Below are 22,219 nucleotides of genomic sequence, written 5' to 3' on the forward strand. Positions count from 1 at the left end.
CCATGAAAATCTTTTTTTTTTTTAGGGTTTTTTTAAAAAAAAAAAAAAAAAAAAAAACAAAACAAAAAAAAAACAAACCTCCAAATATCTTGCTTAGTATCTAGGACTTGTGAGTACACTTGTGAGAATCGTACTGCCGAAAGATGTTGGTTCATCTAATATAACTTTTGCTTACAAATGCCACATTTTTTAACACCTGGTAGGTCGTTTTCTAATACGTAAAGCTTTAGTCCATATATACTCATACTCATCAACTTGATATTTTCTATTACACCGCTTCTCTATCCATTATACCCGTATAAGTATGCAGAGGCAGAGATTTCCTAAATGTTTGAAACTTTATATTGATACCACATGAGTATCCATCAATTTATTTACCACAGGAAAATCTCCAGGGCATGAAATTCAAGCGCCGATATACCTACTGAGTAATTATTATGTACAGATTTCCTGTGAAAAATGAGACGCTCGTATGAGCTAGAATGCTAGAAGATCATTATAACTAAAGGTAAAGGGGTAATTGGTGGATGTGCCTTAAACCCCAAATCACTGAATATGTAGCTATGGTTATTAGTGGACGTGATAAAACTCCTACATCTTTGAATACTTGTGTATGTCATTGTAGTTCTTGGTGGATGTGTCAAAATTACCGAATCATCAAAAATGGTGTAGGTACTTTGTTCCTACTACCGTACAGTGTAATAGTCCTAAACTAAAATGTACGCGGCACACAAAGGATCAGGAAGAGACCGCCTTAACTACCGTTTTTACAATCAGATAATTCAGTCATTGTGTTGAAATAGTCGAAGATACACGAGATCTTTGAACAGAAGGAAGTGTCAGAGGTACAAATTTCAAGTTCTAATAAAAACAGTAGTAGAAAATACAGTTGTTTCTTTCGGCTCACACCGATGATGGTTATGGAAACTGTCACGAATTTTATCTTTCACAAAAGCCCCACCTTCCCCAGGACGAGGTAGGGAGTCTTCCTCGCATTAATAGTTTATTTCATGATGCAGCATATAAGTACCTACACGGAGCATAAATTTTATACGTTACAATGGCACTTGAGCTATCTCAGATGTCTTTTACACGCAATGCTCGAATAGAGAAAGGGGAGTTGAGGGGACACGGAAGAAAAGGAGTGGAAGGAGACAGGAGAGGGGGGAAGGGCGGGGAAAGTTGTGGTGAAAATCAATAAAACCTGCTTCTACTACCAATGCAGTGAGTCTGAAGAGAAAGGGAACGTAGAAAGAGGAGGGATGAAGGGAAGGTAAAAGAGACGGAAGGAGAAAAGGGAAGTAGAGTAAGAGGAAACTTTTACCTTCATACAGGCTCGGATTGGAGGACCGCTTTTTGAGAGGAAAAGGCCTATTGCGGAAACAGATATTGAAAGGTAAATAAGGGTACTGGTTAATTGCTAAAAACAAGATATTATGTTAAGGCGGTCTCTTCCTGATCCCTTATGTGCCGCGTCCATTTTAGTTTAGGACTATTGCACTACAAAAAACAAACAAGATAAGAATAGCCATGATGATCGCCAACATTCGAAACGGATAGGCACTCAGATAACATAGTTAATAGGTTGATACCATGTATAGTTTTTCTACAGATATAGAACGAGGAGGGACAAAAAATAATGTCCGAGAGATTACGAGGTATCAGCTAAATAGTGGATGTGCCAAATTTCCGATATCTCCGAAAGATCATGCTCACTAAAAACCAGGCCTGATTCTTGCCCCATCATACTTGACTTAGTTTGTATTTTATATAAATACCATGTATAGTTTTTCTACAGATATAAAACGAGGAGGGACAAAAAATAATGTCCGAGAGATTACGAGGTATCAGCTAAATAGTGGATGTGCCACATTTCCGATATCTCCGAAAGATCATGCTCACTAAAAACCAGGCCTGATTCTTGCCCCATCATACTTGACTTAGTTTGTATTTTATATAAATTGTAATAAAATGAACTAAAAGAAGCGCACACAATAATATTCCTTGCTTATTACTTACTCCTCTGCCTCTGCGTTTGTCTTTGCCCAGTTTCGCATGTGCGCTTTCGAAATCTCGGAACTTTAATGTTCCTCCTCCTTGCCCCTCTGTCTCGTCCAGTGAATTTATAACCGAGATAACAGACACCTTGCAATAATAAATACACGGCGCGTGAGAAATGAGTTTTTCAGTCTCTGCGTTTGTCTTTGCCCAGTTTCGCATGTGCGCTTTCGAAATCTCGGAACTTTAATGTTCCACACACAATAATATTCTTGCTTATTACTTACTCCTCAGTCTCTGCGTTTGTCTTTGCCCAGTTTCGCATGTGCGCTTTCGAAATCTCGGAACTTTAATGTTCCTCCTCCTCGCCCCTCTGTCTCGTCCAGTGAATTTATAACCGAGATAACAGACACCTTGCAATAATAAATACACGGCGCGTGAGAAATGAGTTTTTCCGGGTACCCACCTACTTCGTTGAGCTTTTTTTCACCTCGTTATTGGTAGTCTATTGTGCACAGCATTGGGTGGTCTAATACGATAACATAAAATAGCCGTGCTTGCTTTATAATAACATTAAAACTAATGTTTATGTTCCCAGTTCTCACCATGGCAGAGTAGTAGGATAGCTGTGGAACATGATTTTCCCAATTCTACTCATTGCGGCTCTGGCCGGAGTGAATGGTCACATTCCGGTTCAAGATAATCCCAACTACATTTGGATAACAGGTAAGATCAAATTTTGGTCACCAAATTTCCTTATTCATGGCGTCATGGTATTCACCGCGTCCTTTATGCGTCTACAGCGGACAAAGATGAGCTGATATACACGAAAAGAACCAGAGAGATTTTGTCCGGAGAAAATTGCAATGAACGCCTGATTGAACGGATCCCTTGCAAGAAGATTTCGGGCAAGTGTCCCGAATATAACTGGGCCCTAGGCTCTTGGTCTCAGTGTCAAATGTGTAAAACCCTTCAAAATGTTGACAAGAATGACAAGATTTTACACAAAGCCGTTAAACTGAATATCCTAATAGAATAGGTAACTAGAAGAAACACCTTAGAATTATATTTTTGAAATGAAGGGAAGTAACTGATACAATTCACCTCAGCATTAGTTGTATTCATTTTTTCTAAATGGGATCTTTATCTTCCTTCTAATTTTGTCTTCTGCCTACAGCGGACAAAGATGAGCTGATATACACGCAAAGAACCAGAGAGATTTTGTCCGGAGAAAATTGCAATGAACGCCTGATTGAACGTATGTTTTAAATGGTGGTAGTGAAGCCTTGAAATTCAACTTAGGTAGGTACCTAGGTACATGTCTACCTATGTACCTATATATAGATAGGTACATGGAAAATTAAACTTGAAATTAGAAAGGTAATATTTTGGTGCATATTATACGAAGTTCTACATACGCCTATAATTTATTAAGCTCTACACTGAAATATGGTAGGTAGTATTTATAATCCGGACTCGAAAAAAATATATTATTAATTTTATGAATGTTATTATTTAGGCGAAAATATTCGACACTTCGACAGATATTAAATTTGGGTTGCAAAATAATTTGCTTAGTTGGAAAATGAGTGCTATGCGCATTGCATACACAATATAAATACCAGGCACCCATAGAAATTTAATGAAACCATGTTTGAATATTGAGAGAAATCTGTCTATAGAAAGAGGGAGGGAGAGAGAGGTCTATAGAAAGAGGGAGGGAGAGAGAGGTCTATAGAAAGAGGGAGGGAGAGAGAGAGGTCTATAGAAGGAGGGAGGGAGAGAGTGGTCTATAGAAGAACAAGGGGAAATACACCTAGGTAACTATTGTAAAAAAAAGAGGAAAAAAAGAGCCTCAAGAGGGGAAGAAAAACTAGTCAGAAAATATGAGAAAGTGAGCTCTTACAAGGCTGAGTCTACCCCGTATTCCAAGAATAGAGCCGGGAAAATCCGTATTTCTATCTCTGAGAGCAGTAGTGATGGACTGAAAGTCGATATTTCGACTCACGCTAACAGCACTTACAATTCGCCTATAAAGCACTGCCTTCTAAGTATACGTAGATGTTGGAGTATACGTAGATTTGCCTTATAAATCTTATAATATACAAACCACTAGCGCCAGGTTGAGTAAATTCACTACCTAAAATACCTGTGTTGTAATTTGAATTTTGTTTTACCTTTATGTAGAGAAAATCGATTGGGATGTGGGTCTCTGGAGTCCATGCGCCGTCAAGGCTGAGTACACCCCGTATTCCAAGCAGAGAGCCGAAAAAATCCATATGTCTATATCTGGGAGCAGTAATGATGGACTGAAAGTCGATATTTCGACTAGCACGCTAATAGCAATACGATTCGACTATAAAGCCCTTTCTATCAGCTGTTAGAGTATACGTAGGTTTGCCTTATACCTAAGATACAAACCACTAGCCAGGGTGGGTAAATCCATTATGTCCAATAGGTACTTATATCACAATAAATTTGAATTTTGTTTCACCTTTGTGCAGAGAAAATCGATTGGGATGTGGGTCTCTGGAGTCCATGCGCCGTGAAACCTGGATCTAGCAAAGGCATTCGACATCGTGAAACCAAATGCGTCACCGTCCTGCGTAATAAAGAAAGTTCCACTGTGGTAAGTAAGATGTAGGTTAACTCCTAGAATTTCAGGTTCAAGACGGAAATATCCTGAGGGTGTGATGGAAGTACTTAGATATATTATGTTGTTTGCAGGGTTGTGCATTTTGTCCTTCGAGTTCTTTTTGAGTATGATCACCTTGTAAAATAATACGCCTGCTTCTTCACCTTTCTAGCAATACCATGCGCCGTAAAACCTGGATCTAGCAAAGGCATTCGACATCGTGAAACCAAATGCGTCACCGTTCTGCGCAATAAAGAAAGTTCCACTGTGGTAAGTAAGATGTTGGTTAACTACTAGAATTTCAAGTTCAAGATGGAAACATCCTGAGGGTGTGATGGAAGTACTTTAATATATTTTGTTGTTTACAGGGTTGTGCATTTTGCCCTTCGAGTTCTTTTTGAGTATGATCACCTTGTAAAATAATACGCCTGCTTCTTCACCTTTCTAGCAATACCGTAACATGCGTCGCGATACTTTAATATATTTTGTTGTTTACAGGGTTGTGCATTTTGTCCTTCGAGTTCTTTTTGAGTATGATCACCTTGTAAAATAATACGCCTGCTTCTTCACCTTTCTAGCAATACCGTAACATGCGTCGCGAAGTGTGTGATGGTATTCCTGAACCTCCCACCACGGAAAAATGCGAGGTCACTGACAAGCAGGAATATGTAGTTCATAAATGTGACAAGGATGCAACACAAAACGTTTGGTTAAAATAGGTGCTGCGGTTGGCGGTATTTTGAGCGTCACCGTCCTGCGCAATAAAGAAAGTTCCACTGTGGTAAGTAAAATGTTAACTACTAGGATTTCAAGTTCAAGATGGAAACATCCTGAGGGTGTGATGGAAGTACTTTAATATATTTTGTTGTTTGTAGGGTTGTGCATTTTGTCCTTCGAGCTCTTTTTGAGTATGATCACCATGTAAAATAATACGCCTGCTTCTTCACCTTTCCAGCAATACCGTAACATGCGTCGCGAAGTGTGTGATGGTATTCCTGAACCTCCCACCACGGAAAAATGCGAGGTCACTGACAAGCAGGATTGTGTAGTAACCGAGTTCTCTGATTGGTCCGAATGCTGTGACAATGCCCAACACAGGGTGCGAAGCGTTCTGGTTGCCCCGAGTATCTATGGAAAACCTTGCCCTCAAGTAAGTTGAAACTTTGCCTCAATCAAGGGATAAGGTAGGTGTCCTTCTTGTCCTTATAGTATGTTAGAAAGGCTCTGAATGTCTTAATAGAATTGCAAGTAGCAGCGCTTGAAAAGTATAAAATATGTATAACCAATGCATTTTCCTATATCTACCTGGTTTTTAAAGGATTCACTATAATTAGAAAGGCACTGAATTTGTCACTTACCATTTTGTCTTCCTCGCGGACCGTTTTCAGTTGAGTGAATGGCGCAATTGCGATGACAAGGGAGTTTCTTGTAAACGGCAAAAATCCCAAAACAACATCCTCAGTGTGGGACCTTGGAGCAAATGTGAACGCTTTGAACCTGAAGGTGCTCATAGTCTGATGTGGCAGAATTCAGATCTCAGCGATAACTACTACAAGCACTGGCCTCAGGTTGGCTACCAAAAGAGAACCCTGTCCTGCTACAACTCGTCTGGTTTCGATCTGGATTTGAGGTTTGTTTTTGACCTTGGTAAAAATGTCGAAATCCTTTAATTTTTCAATATTGACATCATATTATTTTACAAACTTATTTACAATTATTTTACAAACTCGTATGTAACTTGAATGCTTAAGGAGTGGACGTTAAAGGTGTTACAGTAAAACTGAATCTTCTTTTCATGTTAATCTCGTTACTGAAAGTATTTCACACATTGCGCTTTTTTCAGTGAATGTATGGATTCGAAGAAAGGACCCCTAGCCTCCAGATCATGTATCATGTCGCAAGATTGTGTTGTCACACCGTGGACGGACTGGAAAGAAGTAAAAAGAGGCTGCATTGACGAGAATGGAAAAGTAAGTTTAGTACCTACTTCAATCTACAAAAGATTCTGTATCTTGAATGCTTAAGGAGTGGACGTTAAAGGCGTTACAGTAAAACTGAATCTTCTTTTCATGTTAATCTCGTTACTGAAAGTATTTCACACATTGCGCTTTTTTTCAGTGAATGTATGGATTCCAAGAAAGGACCCCTAGCCTCCAGATCATGTATCATGTCGCAAGATTGTGTTGTCACACCATGGACGGACTGGAAAGAAGTAAAAAGAGGCTGCATTGACGAGAATGGAAAAGTAAGTTTAGTACCTACTTCAATCTACAAAAGATTCTGCTAATGTCAAGTTTGTGCAGACATGAAAAATGGAGGTTGTCATTTTTGGTCCAGTTATCAATAACTTTCTCTTCTTCACATCTTTCACACATCCAAGTTCTTTCTCGACCTTAAACTGGATAAATGATAATAATAATCAATAAATATTCAAATAATCATGTATCTTTTTTGATTCCAGAACTGGCCAACAGTGTCTGAAAGAACAAGAGATGTGTCCAAACTACACGAAGGATCCGGAAAGCAGTGTCCCCATTTGAAAGAAACGAACGAGGAACGAAGTGGAACAAAATGCACTGACTTGTGAGTTCAAAATTTCAAATAACATCTTTTATCAATAAACTCTGTGCTCGATCGAAGAGTGTTGAGGTAAATGGGCTGGTTGTTGGGGTATTTTAGCTTTTTAGAAAATGCAGAGTAAAAACCATAGGAACTCGTGGTTATTGTCAACACCCTATCATTTCAGATACAAATGGCTGACATCCAGCTGGTCCAGATGCAAGCTCCCCAAAGGACTGAGTCAGGAATTGTGTGGTGGAGGACTCCAGTTTCGAAACGTCACATGTGTTTCCAAGGAAACGGGATGGGCAGTCAGCGAAGACGAATGTCATTTGAATCCCCTCCCCACTGTACAGAGGTAAGACATTCTTTCATCCTTTGTTACACACTCTTTTGGTACGTCCCTCTAGGTCTGAGGCAAAATCGGTTCAACAAACTGACGCAGACCTCCTATTTTCTTGAACAAACAATCTCTCATTCTGTGTTTCCAAGGAAACGGGATGGGCAGTCAGCGAAGACGAATGTCATTTGAATCCCCTCCCCATTGTACAGAGGTAAGACATTCTTTCATCCTTTGTTACACACTTTTTTGGTACGTCCCTCTAGGTCTGAGGCAAAATCGGTTCAACAAACTGACGCAGACCTCCTATTTTCTTGAACAAACAATCTCTCATTTATTCTGTCCGATTTTTTTTTCTTTTTTCAGATGTGAGGTTCCTTGTGAAAGGGATTGCTCGGTCAGCTTATGGTCACCCTGGGGTCCCTGTCTACCTGCCAAAGCGTCTTTCATCCTTTGTTACACACTTTTTTGGTACGTCCCTCTAGGTCTGAGGCAAAATCGGTTCAACAAACTGAGGCAGACCTCCTATTTTCTTGAACAAACAATCTCTCATTTATTCTGTCCGATTTTTTTTCTTCTTTTTTCAGATGTGAGGTTCCTTGTGAAAGGGATTGCTCGGTCAGCTTATGGTCACCCTGGGGTCCCTGTCTACCTGCCAAAGCGTGTCCTGTGAGCGATAGTGAACCAATGCCTTTGAAAGGTAAGCAATCTCGGGCCTTATCAATTACCCTATTTAGCATAGTTAAAAATGTTGAACTTCATACTTCAGAGATAGGTACTCCTTTGGTAGGAGGTGAAAGATTATGTCATTGTGAAATCGAAGCCGAAATTACCATTTTATTCGTATGCCAAAGCGTGTCCTGTGAGCGATAGTGAACCAATGCCTTTGAAAGGTAAGCAATCTCGGGCCTTATCAATTACCCTATTTAGCCTAGTTAAAAATGTTGAACTAACCTCATACTTCAGAGATAGGTACTCCTTTGGTAGGAGGTGAAAGATTATGTCATTGTGAAATCGAAGCCGAAATTACCATTTTATTCGTACAGAGATATGTACATAGGTACTCCTTTGGTAGGAGGTGAAAGATTATGTCATTGTGAAATCGAAGCTGAAATTACCATTTTATTCGTACTAATCATATTGTAGTTTTTTCATTCATTTATTCACTTCTAAATTTAATACTTACCCTATGCCTCCGTAGGTTTTCGCCGAAGGTCTCGCCAAGTCATCGAAGCCCCCTCCGAGAACGGTCTCGAATGTCCTTATTCACTTCTAAACTTAATACTTCCCCTATGCCTCCGTAGGTTTTCGCCGAAGGTCTCGCCAAGTCATCGAAGCCCCCTCCGAGAACGGTCTCGAATGTCCTGCCACCGACGCATTTATTCACTTCTAAACTTAATACTTACCCTATGCCTCCGTAGGTTTTCGCCGAAGGTCTCGCCAAGTCATCGAAGCCCCCTCCGAGAACGGTCTCGAATGTCCTGCCACCGACGAGATTCAAACCTGCAGCAATCCGCAGTGCTACCATTGGTATGCGGACGTGTGGTCCTCCTGCATATTGGACCCCGGAGTGGGCAAATGTGGTAACGGAGTCCGCATGCGGAAAATCATGTGCAAAGACCATGGTGGGGTAAGTAAATTTAGTGAGATGAAGGTTATAATGATCTCGGGCTTTGCCTTCATCGTGTGGATTTCAGTTCTGTTCCTTATTATTCAGGCAATTATAAGAAATCTCCTCATGTGAGCTGTTTAGCATTCGTTTCTTGTCTAGTTTTTCAAGTGTATTACCTTCCTCGTCTGTTTATTTAGGAAACCGTGGCGGACTATCATTGTACCAAACTCAAGCCTGTGGCTCAGGAAAGCTGCCTGATCCCGTGCCCCAATGATTGTGTGGTATCGGGCTGGTCCGATTGGACAGCTTGCTCCTCTCAATGTTTCGACGGAAAACTGACCCCGTACAAGACGCGAAACAGGACCGTTATTGCACCACCCGGCCCAGGCGGTCACCAATGTCCTCCTGCTAGCGAAATGACCCAGATCGAGTCCTGCAACACACACGACTGTCACAAATTCAGTTGGCTGACGTTACCCTGGCAACCGTGTAACGCAACATGTGGCCAGGGAGTTCAAGTGAGAGAGGTTTGGTGCATGGAAGACAACGAAATGAAGCTGCCTGATGCAAGGTAAGAGACACCGAAAATATAGCTCCCACCGAAATCTTGAAATCTGAAAAGAAACACACTTACTTGTAATTAAAAGTTACAAAATTTGCTTTAATCACATCAATTCTTGGGATACTATTTCAGATGTCAGCTATTGCCCAAGCCTCCTGAGTGGCGACCCTGCACCAAACGCTGTCCAGAACCTTGCGTCTACTCTGATTGGACGGAATGGTCTTCATGCCAGAACTTACCAACGTGCACAAAAAGTAAGTAAGAAATGTAAAACCCTTCAAAATGTTGACAAGAATGACAAGATTTCACACAAAGCCGTTAAGCTGAATATCCTAATAGAATAGTTAACTAGAAGAAACACCTTAGAATTATATTTTTGAAATGAAGGGAAGTAACTGATACAATTCACCTCAGCATTAGTTGTATTCATTTTTTCTAAATGGGATCTTTATCTTCCTTCTAATTTTGTCTTCTGCCTACAGCGGACAAAGATGAGCTGATATACACGCAAAGAACCAGAGAGATTTTGTCCGGAGAAAATTGCAATGAACGCCTGATTGAACGGATCCCTTGCAAGAAGATTTCGGGCAAGTGTCCCGAATATAACTGGGCCCTAGGCTCTTGGTCTCAGTGTCAAATGGGTCCCGACAGAACTTGTGGCAGTGGATTAAGAGCACGAGGTAAGGCAGCTTTTAGAATTGTATATTTTATTGAGTTGGTCATATGTATATTCACACGATACGTACACTGGAATGAGGGCACTTGCTGTTACAAGTTACAAGACATCTTGTATCTACTATCACTATCTGGTATTCCAAGTAGTGGGGTATTAAAGGCTAGAACAATAGTAGAACCATAACAACGGTTTTGATTATTTTTTTTTTTTTTTTCATACAAAGCCGTTAAGCTGAAGATAGAATAGGTAACTTGAAGAAATACCTCAGCATTAGGTGTATTCTTTTAGCAAACCACTTTCTTCCATTTTATCGAACGTTCAAATTTCATCCTCCTTTTCCCTTCAGACATCTGGTGCAGTGCCGACGGGTCAAGTACGCACGTGGAAATCAAATACTGCATCAAAACCCAGGCCAAAGTTCCTCCCAGTATAGAGCGGTGCCATGTGGACTGTTCGAAGCCGTGCACCGTCACTGATTGGTCACATTGGTCTCCCTGTGACCAACCCTGCACTGGGGTCAGATCCCGTACCCGACAGTTGATTGGTGAGTTGGGAGTTAGGTTCTCCCCGTTTGGCCTTGTCCAAGAACTTTCGTCCATTTTGATTGCCTGATACTTGATACAAATCACCTGTACCTTTTTTTTAAGGAACTGGAAACTGTAGAAGGCACTGATTGCTCTGAACGGTGTACCTACATATTGAGGCACAGATATCAATTGGGAATCAACGGATTGAGTCCGACTGACCTTTTTTTAACGAGTTGAGCGCTGATAGTTTTGAGTTCAAAAAAGGGTTCACTTACGGATTGAATCCCGTTTTCAACGTTCGATTATGTACTACGTTTACTACGACTAGTTTTCAAACCTTTTCTCAAGCAGGGACGGATCTAAATCTTACCGGGCAAGATTCGCAATATCCTGAGAGAAGGGTTTCCAAGAAGGATGGGAGAAGAATTACTACTAGTGTACTAGTATTATAATACATACTTTACTACTATCGAATTTCATTCCAGGTGTATTGACAAGCGTACAGAGCAGGCTGTGGACAACAAGTACTGTGATTGGGCCACACAACCCTCTGATATCAACAACTGTCACGTGGCCTGTCCCGGAGACTGCGTTCTGAGTAGCTGGTCTGAATGGTCCTCGTGTTTGGGTGTAAGTTTGCTTATGAATAATGTCAATCTGTCGATCTATGTTCCCCATAATATGTCAAAATACATTGGCTAGACTGCGGAGGTAAAGGGACTTTTCAGTCCTATCCCAGCAGGATTCTATTCTATCTAATCAACGAAACTAAGATGTTTATTCATGAACATTGGTTTGCAGAAGATGACACTAATGAGTCCCGACTGAACTTACTGCACTTCTCTGAGTAATGATATTTTGAATGAATCTACGTTATTATTTGTTACTTTTTTCAAAAACCGTCCTCATCATACGATAAATTTTATATAATTTTATGTTCATTTGATACTTAGAGATCCTACCATTTTTCAATTTTCAAATTTGTATGGAAATTGTATCTAGGAAGCTAGAAACCTAGGTGTTTGTTAGATGAACAGGCCGCCAAGTTTCAGTTCGCAGCAGCAGCAGCGACCAGAGTAGACTTTCCCGGGATAGCCGAAATTCCTGCATTCATTAAGTACTGGATGCAATAAACTCCAAAAACTGACGGACGGACAGGCGTAGGCGGACTGTTTTAGATGGAACGTGTATGCAAGTACCTTTGCAGGAAGGAACATGTGATATGGTGCACAATTTAGAAATATCTGTGTAGATATTATTACTAGAAGGCGATGCAGTCTAGCCATGTTTAGAAACCTGAGTTAAAATTTTCCTTCTTTTCATTTGATTCTACTTATAGTTACCCTTTTACTTCCAAGACGATAAACATGTACATAAGTTAGGTAATAATAATATCTAAACATTAATTTATTACGTTAATATTAATATTTACACTATAGTGGTATAGAATAAGTCCGATTACTTTCGCATACGGGATTCGAACCTGGCACAGAAACCACCACCAGAGTAGACTTTTCCGGGGTAGCCGAAATTCCTGCATTCATTAAGTACTTACTGGATGCAATAAACTCCAAAAACTGACGGACGGACAGGCGTAGGCGGACTGTTTTAGATGAAACGTGTTTGCAAGTATGCAGGAACATGTGATATGGTGCACAATTTAGAAATACCTATTTGTGTAGTTATTATTACTAGAAGGCGATGCAGTCTAGCCATGTTTAGAAACCTGAGTTATAATTTTCCTTCTTTTCATTTGATTCTACTTATAGTTACCCTTTTACTTCCAAGACGATAAACATGTACATATGTTAGGTAATAATAATAATATCTAAACATTAATTTATTGCGTTAATATTAATATTTACACTATAGTGGTATAGAATAAGTCCGATTACTTTCGCATACGGGATTCGAACCTGGCACAGAAACCACCACAATATTCTTGGTTCAAGAACATCTCATGTAAGTTAATAAACTGGAATATTAGGCGTTAATATTAATATTTACATTATAGTGGTATAGAATAAGTCCGATTACTTTTGCATACGGGATTCGAACCTGGCACAGAAACCACCACAATATTCTTGGTTCAAGAACATCTCATGTAAGTTAATAAACTGGAATATTAGGCCAGATTCGTACCGTTTTTCTTTTTTCTTCTTCTTTACTCTCTATATTATGATTTTTCTGTTTCAACCTCCATCACCCATAGCTCATATACATGTTTTCAGAAAAAATATTTCTAAGTTTCTAAAGTAGGTACATAACGACCTATGGTTTTTTTTACTCCCAATGTATGAATTTGAAGAATGAAGAGAGTATGCCAATGGAGTCTCTTTTTTAGTAGGGTGGCTCCCTAAATTTATCAATGTGGAGGTACCTACTTTATAATGGGTTACTTACTGTTTTTCGTTGTGAACAATAAATGTAGATACCTAATTAGGTGAGGATCTACTTAACATTGCAAAAAACCCAAGCACTTTGAACCTACCTATTAAGTAATTAAAAAATATACCCTACATATGAGACCTTGGCTAGACTGCGGAGGTAAAAGGACTTTTCAGTCCTATCCCAGCAGGATTCTATTCTATCTAATCAACGAAACTAAGATGTTTATTCATGAACATTGGTTTGCAGAAGACTGTCAATCTGTCGATCTGTGTTCCCAATAATATGTCAAAATACAATATGAGACCTTGGCTAGACTGCGGAGGTAAAGGGACTTTTCAGTCCTATCCCAGCAGGATTCTATCTAATCAACGAAACTAAGATGTTTATTCATGAACATTGGTTTGCAGAAGAAATGGGCAGTTCACTTCTATGACCATGATGTAGCATCTACCTACATGATTTTCAGATTCCTGTTTACTTTCCTTATCCTAAAGGAAGAAAAGTAATGTATTCTTCCCCGTTTTCAGGATTGCAGCAACACGCAACAAAGAACTCGGTCCATGTTGCGAGCTCCGAGCATTCATGGCGCTCCCTGTCCACATCTTACCTACATGATTTTCAGAGTCCTGTTTACTTTCCTTATCCTAAAGGAAGGAAAGTAATGTGTTCTTCCCCGTTTTCAGGATTGCAGCAACACGCAACAAAGAACTCGGTCCATGTTGCGAGCTCCGAGCATTCATGGCGCTCCCTGTCCGCATTCCATTCAAACCCAGGCCTGTCACGTCAATCTGACCTGTTTCACGTACAAGTGGGCGGTGACCAAGTACTCTTCGTGTCTTCCATTAGGTGGTAGTCCGTGCGGCGAGGGCAAAAGCTATGGTCTGATCTTTTGCGAGAGGAGCGATGGTCGGCTGGTGGATTTCAAGTGAGTATTTTGCCGAAAAAATCTTCTGGATGACTGAAAATGTGAAAATTTTAGTTTATGTGCTCGAGAAGTATCACAGAAAGTATGGGGAAATTTTTGCAGGGCATGGCACTTGGTGCTTGGATTTGATCCTTGGCAAAGGGTTTAATCTCAGCAATCCAGTGGTGGTACCTTTAGAATTCTCATGATAATAATAATAAGAAGTTTATTCATTACAATCCACATTAAGGTGGATTTCCACCAACGCGATTTTTGCCGCGCGACAGGGTCGCGCGATAAAAATCGCATAGTGGAAACGTGTCGCGCGACACGTTGAAAACAATAAATCGCCTAAATGAGGTTAATGAAGATAAAAACCTTTAAAAGGTACTTATCAAGACCCTTTCCATACCTTTTTAGATTTTGCAAGGATCAGCCTGTGCCGTACGCAGCAAGTAAATGGTGCTACATCGATTGCCCTGTAGATTGTGAACTCAGTAAATGGGATGATTGGAATGAGAGTAAATGCACTTGTAATCAAACAGGTAAGCATCAACATTTCAAGCGATAAACTATGTATGTCAAGTAGCATGATAGCGACATATTTCGTTCTGTTCTTGGTGGATTTGAGCGGATTTTGACGGGCCGGCCGTTTTTAGGCCGCTGCGTCGGAGAGGGGTGATAGAAATTTTAAAATTGGGGTGCCACTCAGACACCTCATTCACCCGCCTAACTCGAAAGTCAGGGCGCGATCATCGAGGTGTGATCTAATCTTGGAGAAGATCAGATCACACAACCTGGTCTGACCTATCGAAACGTCACCTGTGTACGTGGAGATAACAAAAAACCCGTGGAACATTGGCTCTGTCCTACTGTCAGTAAACCCACTACTAGCGACATCTGCAATGTTCCTTGCGAAACGGACTGCCAACTGTCCGAATGGAGTCACTGGTCCCACTGTCACGGCGATTGTAAAAAGGACAAAGCTGGTATGTAAGGAAGGAAAATTGGCCAACTTTGTACTGCACTATTATTTGGACTTTGGCGGCAAATTTTATAGGATTTCGACGACGGAGAGTACCTATACTGTCACCAGAACTTATTCTTTTGCCGGAAACCAAGAATTAGAGAAGTCTCTTCAAGAAAGTAATCAATTGACACCATCCGTTTGGATTGTTTTCAGGCTATCAAACAAGATCTCGAGCAGTCATTCGTCAGCCAAAGTTAGGAACAGCGAAAACGTGCCCCGAACCACTGTGGGAAACCAAGGATTGCGATTTGGGCCCGTGTTTGACATTTGATTGGGTCGTTACTGGCGAAGGATCTATTGTGTGCAAGCGATCTGACGGGTTAACTGTAGTTGGTAAGTACACTTAAATCAAAGGATGAGTCAAACTGAATTGAATAAACATTTGTCTATAAACTTGACCGTCCCCCTTCAATAAGACTTACAATAACAATCCTTCTCAGATGAACACTTGGAAGTTCAAACACTATATCAAGCGGACAAAAATAATATGTTTCGTTCCATATTTTTTACAGGCGGCTGTGATAGTATCAAAAGACCAACCAAAAGTGGATGTCAGGTCATAGATGGTAGATGTGTGTGTACTGCGGAACCTGGGGTTATTGTTGAGGACATCTCTTGTCAGTATCCGGATGTCACGTATAAATATGATCCGAGTAAGTATACCAGACTGTCGCTTATCATACTAGTTTTATTGAACATATACTACATGTAGGTAGTTGTTGAAATTGGGAGAATATTTTCACCTCAATATACCTTTTGTATATTTGGGCTGCACTTCTGCTCTTATTCACAACAACTACTTAATTAAGGGTGGTAGAAGTTCCAAACTGGATGTTAGATGATTTTAGTCGCTCTAAAGCTGTGTCTACACATAGCCGTGTGAATATACTACATGTAGGTAGCTGTTGAAATTGGGAGAATATTTTCACCTCAATATACCTTTTGTATATTTGGGCTGCACTTCTGCTCTTATTCACAATAACTACTTAATTAAGGGTGGTAGAAGTTCCAAACTGGATGTTAGATGATTTTAGTCGCTCTAAAGCTGTGTTTACACATAGCCGTGTGGACGGTTTCAGTCGACAGAGCTTTATACACCGTGATTTCTATTCCAGATGATGACTTGAATGTGTGGTTCTGGGCAATGGTTGGTACAGGAATCGTCTTCATTATATTTGTCATCACGTCTGTCTATCTTGTGTGGTAAGTATTTCCATATTTTACAGGTATTACCACTGACTTACATTATGTGCTGTGTGGGGAATTTGTATCATTCCTCATCAACCTACCCCTGCTTGTCTATCACATCAACAGGTTAGTTGTGTTCGGTCAACTTTAAGTACTTAGGTGTATTTTCTTTTTGGAAATGGAATCAGTTCCCTTATGGAGACTGAAATGGTGCCTATACTAAATCATAGGAAATCCAAGACGGCACAACATTGGAATTGGTTCCCTTTCTAAAAGTTTTCCCAGAAGAAAAATACACCTGTTCTGAGAACCAAACTTAGGAGATATGCAGTTTCTGAAGGAAATTAAAGGGAATATTTTCCCTTTAGAATCTTCAACCATGAAACTAGCACTAGCAGCAAAAGGAATGAGAAAAAAGAAAGTAAGTAAAAATCTGATTGGTATTGGTTAAAAATATTGGATATACTAGCCTAGCTTGAATGTAACCATTAAAAACTAGGTGGAATGTGTTTCAACAAGAGTTATCACTCTTGTCTAATATGTCTTTCAATAGACATATCGATGTGTATCTCGACAGTGACGTAACTCTGGTTGGGTTTGGGGACGCTAGTAGAGGTTCATAATGTTTGTCGAGGCCAAACGACCATAAGGGTTAATCCAGAATGGGTTAACCCGACACGCTCGAAACTTGTAGAATCAAACCAAAATTTCGTATCACATGGTGAGATGTTGACAAATCTCATTTGCGCCAAGTCGAAGGTGAGTCCTCTAAAAACTCTCTCTATTCCCAGACTAGAGTTGTGTATGTGGGAAATCTACGTACATATTTTACCGTTTTTATACCACAGTACTAATATCGACGTATTTCCCTAATAATCCTGGAATATAAATTTTAAACACTGCCATAAAAATCTGGAAGCTCTCGTTAGGGAGTGCTATTCATACTTATAGATCTCACTGGACTGACGGTTAGATATTCAATTCAACTGTGTACCTGTAGTTGTTGAAGACGTACTACCTATAATTATTAGGTATTATCTAGAAAGCTAGAGTCTAAATAATTTTGTGACTTCATTTCAGCTCGGATCGACACGATCCTAATGAAGTTTATTGCAAGACACTGAAATAAATCGGTCCAATATTGAACCCGCATGATTTCAAGATGGAAATGGTGCTGGACTAAAGAAGATTGAAGAACAGGCGATTGTTGACGGGAATCAGATAATATCTTGAAAATTTGATGACATCCTTTGTGAGAAGGATACGAGAAAGAGGTGGTCAGTTGTCGGAAGTCAAGTGAGATGTGGAAAGCAGGCTTGATTGGGATTCAGATGGGGAGTGTGGAAGTAAATACCTTCGAAGAACTGTCGTTATTATCCTTGCTATGATGCTAATAGGGTATGGGTATAGCACGGTGTTTAGTACTCATAATATATGATAATATTACTTGTAAAGTAGGTAGATATATTTTTATTAATAATTTTTGATCAACTTGATTTTGTATCCTTAATACCTAATACTGTTTTTGCTCGGATTGTTTTTGCTCGGACAAGAAATTGACACCATCCGTTTGGATTGTTTTCAGGCTATCAAACAAGATCTCGAGCAGTCATTCGTCAGCCAAAGTTAGGAACAGCGAAAACGTGCCCCGAACCACTGTGGGAAACCAAGGATTGCGATTTGGGCCCGTGTTTGACATTTGATTGGGTCGTTACTGGCGAAGGATCTATTGTGTGCAAGCGATCTGACGGGTTAACTGTAGTTGGTATGTACACTTAAATCAAAGGATGAGTCAAACTGAATTGAATAAGCATTACTCTATAAACTTGACCGTCCCCCTTCAATAAGACTTATAATAACAATCCTTCTCAGATGAACACTTGGAAGTTCAAACACTATATCAAGGCATTACTCTATAGTCTATAAACTTGACCGTCCCCCTTCAATAAGACTTATAATAACAATCCTTCTCAGATGAACACTTGGAAGTTCAAACACTATATCAAGCGGACAAATAATATGTTTCGTTCCATATTTTTTACAGGCGGCTGTGATAGTATCAAAAGACCAACCAAAAGTGGATGTCAGGTCATAGATGGTAGTTTGACATTGTCAATTGTCAGGGTGACAGTTATCTGTTGTCATTGTTATACAATACAAACATGTTGAAATGCTTACCTACTTCATATTTCCCATTGAAAAATAATAGCCCATGATGACTTTTATCATCTACCAAGAATGATTGTCCTAAGCAGACAGGTCAGCTCAAATCATTAGGGTTCCTAATTAAATGTCTACCTACCTACTAACCAAAATTTTCATACTTAACTACTTCATATTTCCCATTGAAAAATAATAGCCCATGATGACTTTTATCATCTATCAAGAATGATTGTCCTAAGCAGATAGGTCAGCTTAAATCATTAGGGTTCCTAATTAAATGTCCACCTACTAACCAAAATTTTCACCATGAACTATTGGTAAACCATGAACAGATATGATTAGGATGGCTAAGTATAGAGTTTGACATTGTCAATTGTCAGGGTGACAGTTATCTGTTGTCATTGTTATACAATACAAACATGTTGAAATGTTTTTATCAAGAATGATTGTCCTAAGCAGACAGGTCAGCTCAAATCATTAGGGTTCCTAATTAAATGTCTACCTACCTACTAACCAAAATTTTCACCATGAACTATTGGTAAACCATGAACAGATATGATTATGATGGCTAAGTATAGTATAGAGTTTGACATTGTCAATTGTCAGGGTGACAGTTATCTGTTGTCATTGTTATACAATACAAACATGTTGAAATGTTGACACTACTTGACACCGATACTTGGGACACATGTTACTTGATTTCTAACTGCTTTACAATTTACAAGTGTACTTACTAATTTTTCTCCCAAATTCAGGACCTAAATTTTAAATTTGTGAACAAAATTCATTCAGTTGAACAATGATCTATCAAAATTCAAGGAATAGGAGACCAAAGTTCTTGTTTGGGCAAGGTTTCATGAAGTAAAAAAGGAAAGGAAATGGAGTGTACTAATTTTTCTCCCAAATTCAGGACCTAAATTTTAAATTTGTGAACAAAATTCATTCAGTTAAACAATGATCTATCAAAATTCAAGGAATAGGAGACCAAAGTTCTTGTTTGGGCAAGGTTTCATGAAGTAAAAAAGGAAAGGAAATGGATTTATTCCTATTACATATCTATCAAATTTTTCCAATACCCATGATTTTCATTTTCAGGTGATAGCATTTGATGAGCTGAAAGTGGACTACAAAAATCCTATAGACCAATGTAATAGTCTAAATCCATTAGTACTTCCAGAATATTTAGCACATGCTATCTTCAATCATAATTATGTGGGAAATCTACGTACATATTTTACCGTTTTTATACCACAGTACATATCGACGTACATATTTCCCTAATAATCCTGGAATATAAATTTTAAACACTGCCATAAAAATCTGGAAGCTCTCGTTAGGGGAGTGCTATTCATACTTATAGATCTCACTGGACTGACGGTTAGATATTCAATTCAACTGTGTACCTGTAGTTGTTGAAGACGTACTACCTATAGTAGGTATTATGTATCTAGAAAGCTAGAGTCTAAATAATTTTGTGACTTCATTTCAGCTCGGATCGACACGATCCTAATGAAGTTTATTGACTGACGGTTAAATATTCAATTCAACTGTGTACCTGTAGTTGTTGAAGACGTACTACCTATAATAGGTATTATGTATCTAGAAAGCTAGAGTCTAAATAATTTTGTGACTTCATTTCAGCTCGGATCGACACGATCCTAATGAAGTTTATTGCAAGACACTGAAATAAATCGGTCCAATATTGAACCCGCATGATTTCAAGATGGAAATGGTGCTGGACTAAAGAAGATTGAAGAACAGGCGATTGTTGACGGGAATCAGATAATATCTTGAAAATTTTGATGACATCCTTTGTGAGAAGGATACGAGAAAGAGGTGGTCAGTTGTGGAAAGCAGGCTTGATTGGGATTCAGATGAGTGTGGAAGTAAAAATACCTTCGAAGAACTGTCGTTATTATCCTTGCTATGATGATGCTAATAGGTAATAGGGTATAGCACGGTGTTTAGTACTCATATGATAATATTACTTGTAAAGTAGGTAGATATATTTTTATTAATAATTTTTGATCAACTTGATTTTGTATCCTTAATACCTAATACAATATTATATTATCATTATTTATGTATTTATAATAACTACCTATAGGTAGATAATCTATCCATTATTTACAATAAGAGTAATTTTATAAAGAATAAGAAAAAAAAATCAAAACTACCTAGGTTGTTCTATTTTTGTATAATGTGTAAGTGTGATTGACATTTTATTCTTAGTAGATGTTTTATAATTATAATTTGAGGCACTAAGAGGCAGAGTGGACTAAGTGAAAAAAACCCGTTTTGAGAAAAATGGAGTCAAAGTTCAAGAGTTGCTGGGAAACTATGAATGCTGATACTCTGAACAAATGCCAAAGAGAAGGTTGGATCAAATTAGCTTTCTATTTGCTGTCATTTTTCTACTACCTCTATGGGTAAGTGCTATTTATTGTTATTATTATTTCTTCTTTTTTTTCTATGTGTTGTGTGGGGAATTTGTATCATTCCTCATCAACCTACCCCTGCTTGTCTACCACATCAACAGGTTAGTTGTGTTCGGTCAACTTTACTTAGGTGTATTTTCTTTTTGGAAATGGAATCATTTCCCTTATGGAGACTGAAATGGTGCCTATACTAAATCATAGGAAATCCAAGATGGCACAACATTGGAATTGGTTCCTTTTCCAAAAGTTTTCCCAGAAGAAAAATACACTTGTTCTGAGACTCAGGAGATATGCAGTTTCTGAAGGAAATCATAGGCAATATTTTCCCTTTAGAATCTTCAACCATGAAACTAGCAGCAAAAGGAATGAAAAAAAAAGAAAGAAAGTAAAAATCTAAAAATATTGGATATACTAGCCTAGCTTGAATGTAACCATTAAAAACTAGCACTCCATTTTTTAGAGGTTCATAATGTTTTTACTGTCGGAATCAGTTCCCTTATGGAGACTGAAATGGTGCCTATACTAAATCATAGTAAATCCAAGATGGCACAACATTGGAATTGGTTCCCTTTCTAAAAGTTTTCCCCAGAAGAAAAATACACGTGTTCTGAGAACCAAACTCAGGAGATATGCAGTTTCTGAAGGAAATCAAAGGCAATATTTTCCCTTTAGAATCTTCAACCATGAAACTAGCACTAGCAACAAAAGGAATGAGAAAAAAAGAAAGTAAGTAAAAATCTGATTGGTATTGGTTAAAAATATTGGATATACTAGCCTAGCTTGAATGTAACCATTAAAAACTAGCACTCCATTTTTTTAGAGGTTCATAATGTTTTTACTGTTAATTTTCAGGTACAGAAATAGGCCTGTAATGTCTGGGTATGGACTGTATGACCCAACCAGTATTATGAATGCTAATTATTTCTCTTGAAAATGGGCTTGGACTATCACAATGCACGGACATCTCCTTTCTGTGATACAGTCCACTAGTGTAAAATTATCATAATCTAACGAAGGCCATAACAATGTTTTTACTGTTAATTTTCAGGTACAGAAATAGGCCTGTAATGTCTGGGTATGGACTGTATGACCCAACCAGTATTATGAATGCTGATACTCTGAACAAATGCCAAAGAGAAGGTTGGATCAAATTAGCTTTCTATTTGCTGTCATTTTTCTACTACCTCTATGGGTAA

General features: G+C 38.9%; 2 protein-coding genes and 2 long non-coding RNA genes across 4 annotated transcripts in view; 3 read left to right on the forward strand and 1 right to left on the reverse strand.

The window, feature by feature from the left end:
- The window catches only part of LOC113470361, an 11,850-nt gene extending 9,225 nt beyond the window's left edge, over positions 1–2,625 (forward strand). The window contains exon 2 of the long non-coding RNA XR_003393436.1: positions 2,597–2,625. This is a non-coding gene — a long non-coding RNA (uncharacterized LOC113470361). The remainder of the gene's footprint in view (positions 1–2,596) is intronic.
- A 1,652-nt stretch (positions 2,626–4,277) lies between these two features.
- LOC103516292 (thrombospondin type-1 domain-containing protein 7B) lies at positions 4,278–17,935 on the forward strand. The gene is made up of 27 exons (XM_026828729.1): positions 4,278–4,296; positions 4,503–4,631; positions 4,806–4,903; positions 5,212–5,280; positions 5,658–5,783; positions 6,022–6,263; positions 6,477–6,603; positions 6,662–6,681; positions 6,725–6,878; positions 7,095–7,216; positions 7,380–7,550; positions 8,120–8,232; positions 8,837–8,911; positions 8,954–9,162; positions 9,342–9,715; positions 9,839–9,960; positions 10,189–10,386; positions 10,729–10,961; positions 11,354–11,539; positions 13,984–14,225; positions 14,625–14,768; positions 14,864–14,882; positions 14,992–15,193; positions 15,388–15,567; positions 15,747–15,887; positions 16,350–16,437; positions 17,503–17,935. The coding sequence occupies exons 1-27, from the start codon at positions 4,278–4,280 to the stop codon at positions 17,549–17,551; spliced, it is 3,852 nt and encodes a 1,283-aa protein (XP_026684530.1). The 3' UTR covers positions 17,552–17,935.
- Positions 11,992–12,892, reverse strand: LOC113470363. Its single transcript, XR_003393437.1, has 2 exons — positions 12,826–12,892; positions 11,992–12,392 (listed from the first exon to the last, which is right to left on the reverse strand). It is a non-coding gene; the product is annotated as an uncharacterized LOC113470363 (long non-coding RNA).
- Positions 17,936–19,608: 1,673 nt separating the features above from the next.
- Positions 19,609–22,219, forward strand: LOC103516293 (protein cornichon; the record flags this gene model as incomplete). The annotated part of the gene is made up of 3 exons (XM_026828728.1): positions 19,609–19,789; positions 21,052–21,124; positions 22,072–22,219. Coding segments are annotated over 3 exons (402 nt in total), but the record flags the coding sequence as incomplete, so codon positions are not given.

The sequence above is a fragment of the Diaphorina citri genome, unplaced genomic scaffold (genome assembly GCF_000475195.1).
Source record: "Diaphorina citri unplaced genomic scaffold, Diaci psyllid genome assembly version 1.1 scaffold1537, whole genome shotgun sequence".
NCBI classification, from domain to species: Eukaryota; Metazoa; Arthropoda; class Insecta; order Hemiptera; family Psyllidae; genus Diaphorina; species Diaphorina citri.

Bases quoted from the DNA above. Each gene is read 5' to 3' on its own strand.
- LOC103516292 (XM_026828729.1), top strand. The intron at 4,904-5,211 runs GTAAGTAAGATG...TCACCTTTCTAG, and splicing joins ATAAAGAAAGTTCCACTGTG to CAATACCGTAACATGCGTCG. The intron at 7,551-8,119 runs GTAAGACATTCT...TTCTTTTTTCAG, and splicing joins CCCCTCCCCACTGTACAGAG to ATGTGAGGTTCCTTGTGAAA.